At 44.3% G+C, this 2,049-nt stretch overlaps 1 protein-coding gene across 1 annotated transcript in view; it reads left to right on the forward strand.

Moving 5' to 3' along the window:
* The first annotated feature begins 1,422 nt into the window (after positions 1–1,422).
* LOC103358533 (zinc finger protein 540-like) overlaps positions 1,423–2,049 on the forward strand; it is a 2,419-nt gene continuing 1,792 nt past the window's right edge. Inside the window, exon 1 of the mRNA XM_008283545.1 lies at positions 1,423–1,433. Within this exon, the coding sequence (XP_008281767.1) occupies positions 1,423–1,433 (11 nt within the window). The remainder of the gene's footprint in view (positions 1,434–2,049) is intronic.

The following is a 2,049-nucleotide window of genomic DNA, read 5'->3' on the forward strand; positions in this document are numbered from 1 at the left end:
CTCTCTCTCTCGCACACACACACCTACACACACACACACACACACACACACACCTCAGTAACAGCAAACGATCATCCTGACTAAACAATAGTGCAACCTACATAAAGGGCTGCACAATGGATTTCCTCTAACCCTGTGATATATATTGCGATACAAGAAAATACAGGAACTTTCAACAGATGAATTGAATAGCACTTTAAGTCATACTGCACTCCTGCCATCTTGTTGACAATGAACCTGCACTGATCTCACCTCTGTGTGTGAATGTGGGTTGGCAATAAACAAACCGTTGAACTTTTTCAGCTGTACATCCTAAAATGGGACATTACAGCTTCATAGTTAAACTAAGTCACGAACAATGAGTGACAAACAGGTCATTCACATTTTTAGTCAACAACTGAAACCTTTTACAGCAAAACTAAACGTCTTTCTTTTTATCAAAAATTGTAAATAAAATAAAATAAAATCAGAGCAGCTCTACATCAGATTCCTAAGTGGTCCACAGCCCCTTGTTTTGTAGATAATTGAACATAAATAAACAAGCTGTAGAACATTTTTTTATATTTGTACAATGCCTTATTTGTATTGTTTTTTTAGTTTATGTCACTTGTTTCTTCAGTTTTATTTATTGTGTTGTTTATACTTAAATAAAGCTTGAATGTGTGCATACAGTTTCTGTGTTATGGTATGAAAATGAAGAGTGAAATTCACTGTAATGCTATGGGGCGCCAACTACAGTCTTGCCCAGAACACCAAATTGGTGTGGGCCGCCCTGAGACACTTTGACGCTTGAGCATAGAATGGTGTCCTAATCAAGATGTGTTTGATGTCACAGGTGATTGGCAGGAGGAAGAGAGTCTGACGGAGGAGCAGAGGAACGTCGGCAGCCATTTTGTCTGAGCTCAGCACCGGAGGAAAAATGGGTTCTTCACAAAAAGTGAGAAACATATCACTATAATAACAATAATACCTTATTTTCTAAAATGTGGTATTTATGGACAGGATCTGAAGGCACAACCGTGGTGAGGAGGGTGTCGGGTTTGTGGACCTCCGCGTCACATCTCTGCTTTTTGCAGATGACGTGGATTTGTTGGCTTCTTTAGAATTCAAACTTTAGCATGCGCTGGGGGTTGGACAGCCCTGGGGGGTCAGCTGAAAAGAGCGTCACCACAGGAGGCCATGGTTCACTGCCAGAAATCAGCCGAATGCTCCCTCTGGTTTGGGATGAGTTTCCTTGTCAAACGAAGGAGTTCACGCATCTCAAGATGTTGTTCGTGAGTGATGGGAAAATAAAGCAGGAGACAGACAGGAGCAGCACTAATGCAGGCATTCTACTGGACTGTTAAGGTGAAAAGAAGCTGAGCCGGATGGCGACGCTCTCCATTTGCTAGTCTGTCTTTGTCCCACCCCTCACCTATGGTCATGGTGTCGGGGTAGTGTCGGAAAGAATGACATCACAGATACAAGCAGCAAAGGTGAGATTCCCCTGTAGAGACGGGGGGAGGAGCTTGGAGTAGAGTCGGTGCTACTTTGCGTCAAACGGAGCAGGCCGAAGTGGTTTGGGCATCTGATCAGGATTCCTCCTCGCCCCTTTCTTTGCGGGTTTCCTGGGCACGTCCAACTGGGAGCAGACCCCGAGACGAGACCAGAATTCAGTGGCAGAATTCCATATCTCATCTGGCCTGGTAACAACCTGTGATCCCCCAGGACCCAACGGAAAGTGTTGTTGGGGAACGGAGCGTCTGGAATGACCTGCGTAGCCTGCTGCCAGCGCGACTCGGCTCTGGATGTCAGTGTTGTGTGCTTTACATTTTGTACACTGATCCAATAATGTGAGTTTACAAGAGGTGTGGATCAACAGATGCTGGTGGTACAGTCCCATCAGTCTCTGCTCTACTTTGCACTTCATGGTATTTGAAAATGTTACCATCCTAATATGCTACAACTACAGTTGAGTAGGTTGAAGACTATGGACCAGTGAAACATTTCATGCTTCCGTTGTGATGGTGTTAGCATGCCAACGCATATAATTCTGACTGTTAGGTAAAT

This window comes from Stegastes partitus, unplaced genomic scaffold (genome assembly GCF_000690725.1).
Source record: "Stegastes partitus isolate 25-593 unplaced genomic scaffold, Stegastes_partitus-1.0.2 Scaffold317, whole genome shotgun sequence".
Lineage (NCBI taxonomy): Eukaryota > Metazoa > Chordata > Actinopteri > Pomacentridae > Stegastes > Stegastes partitus.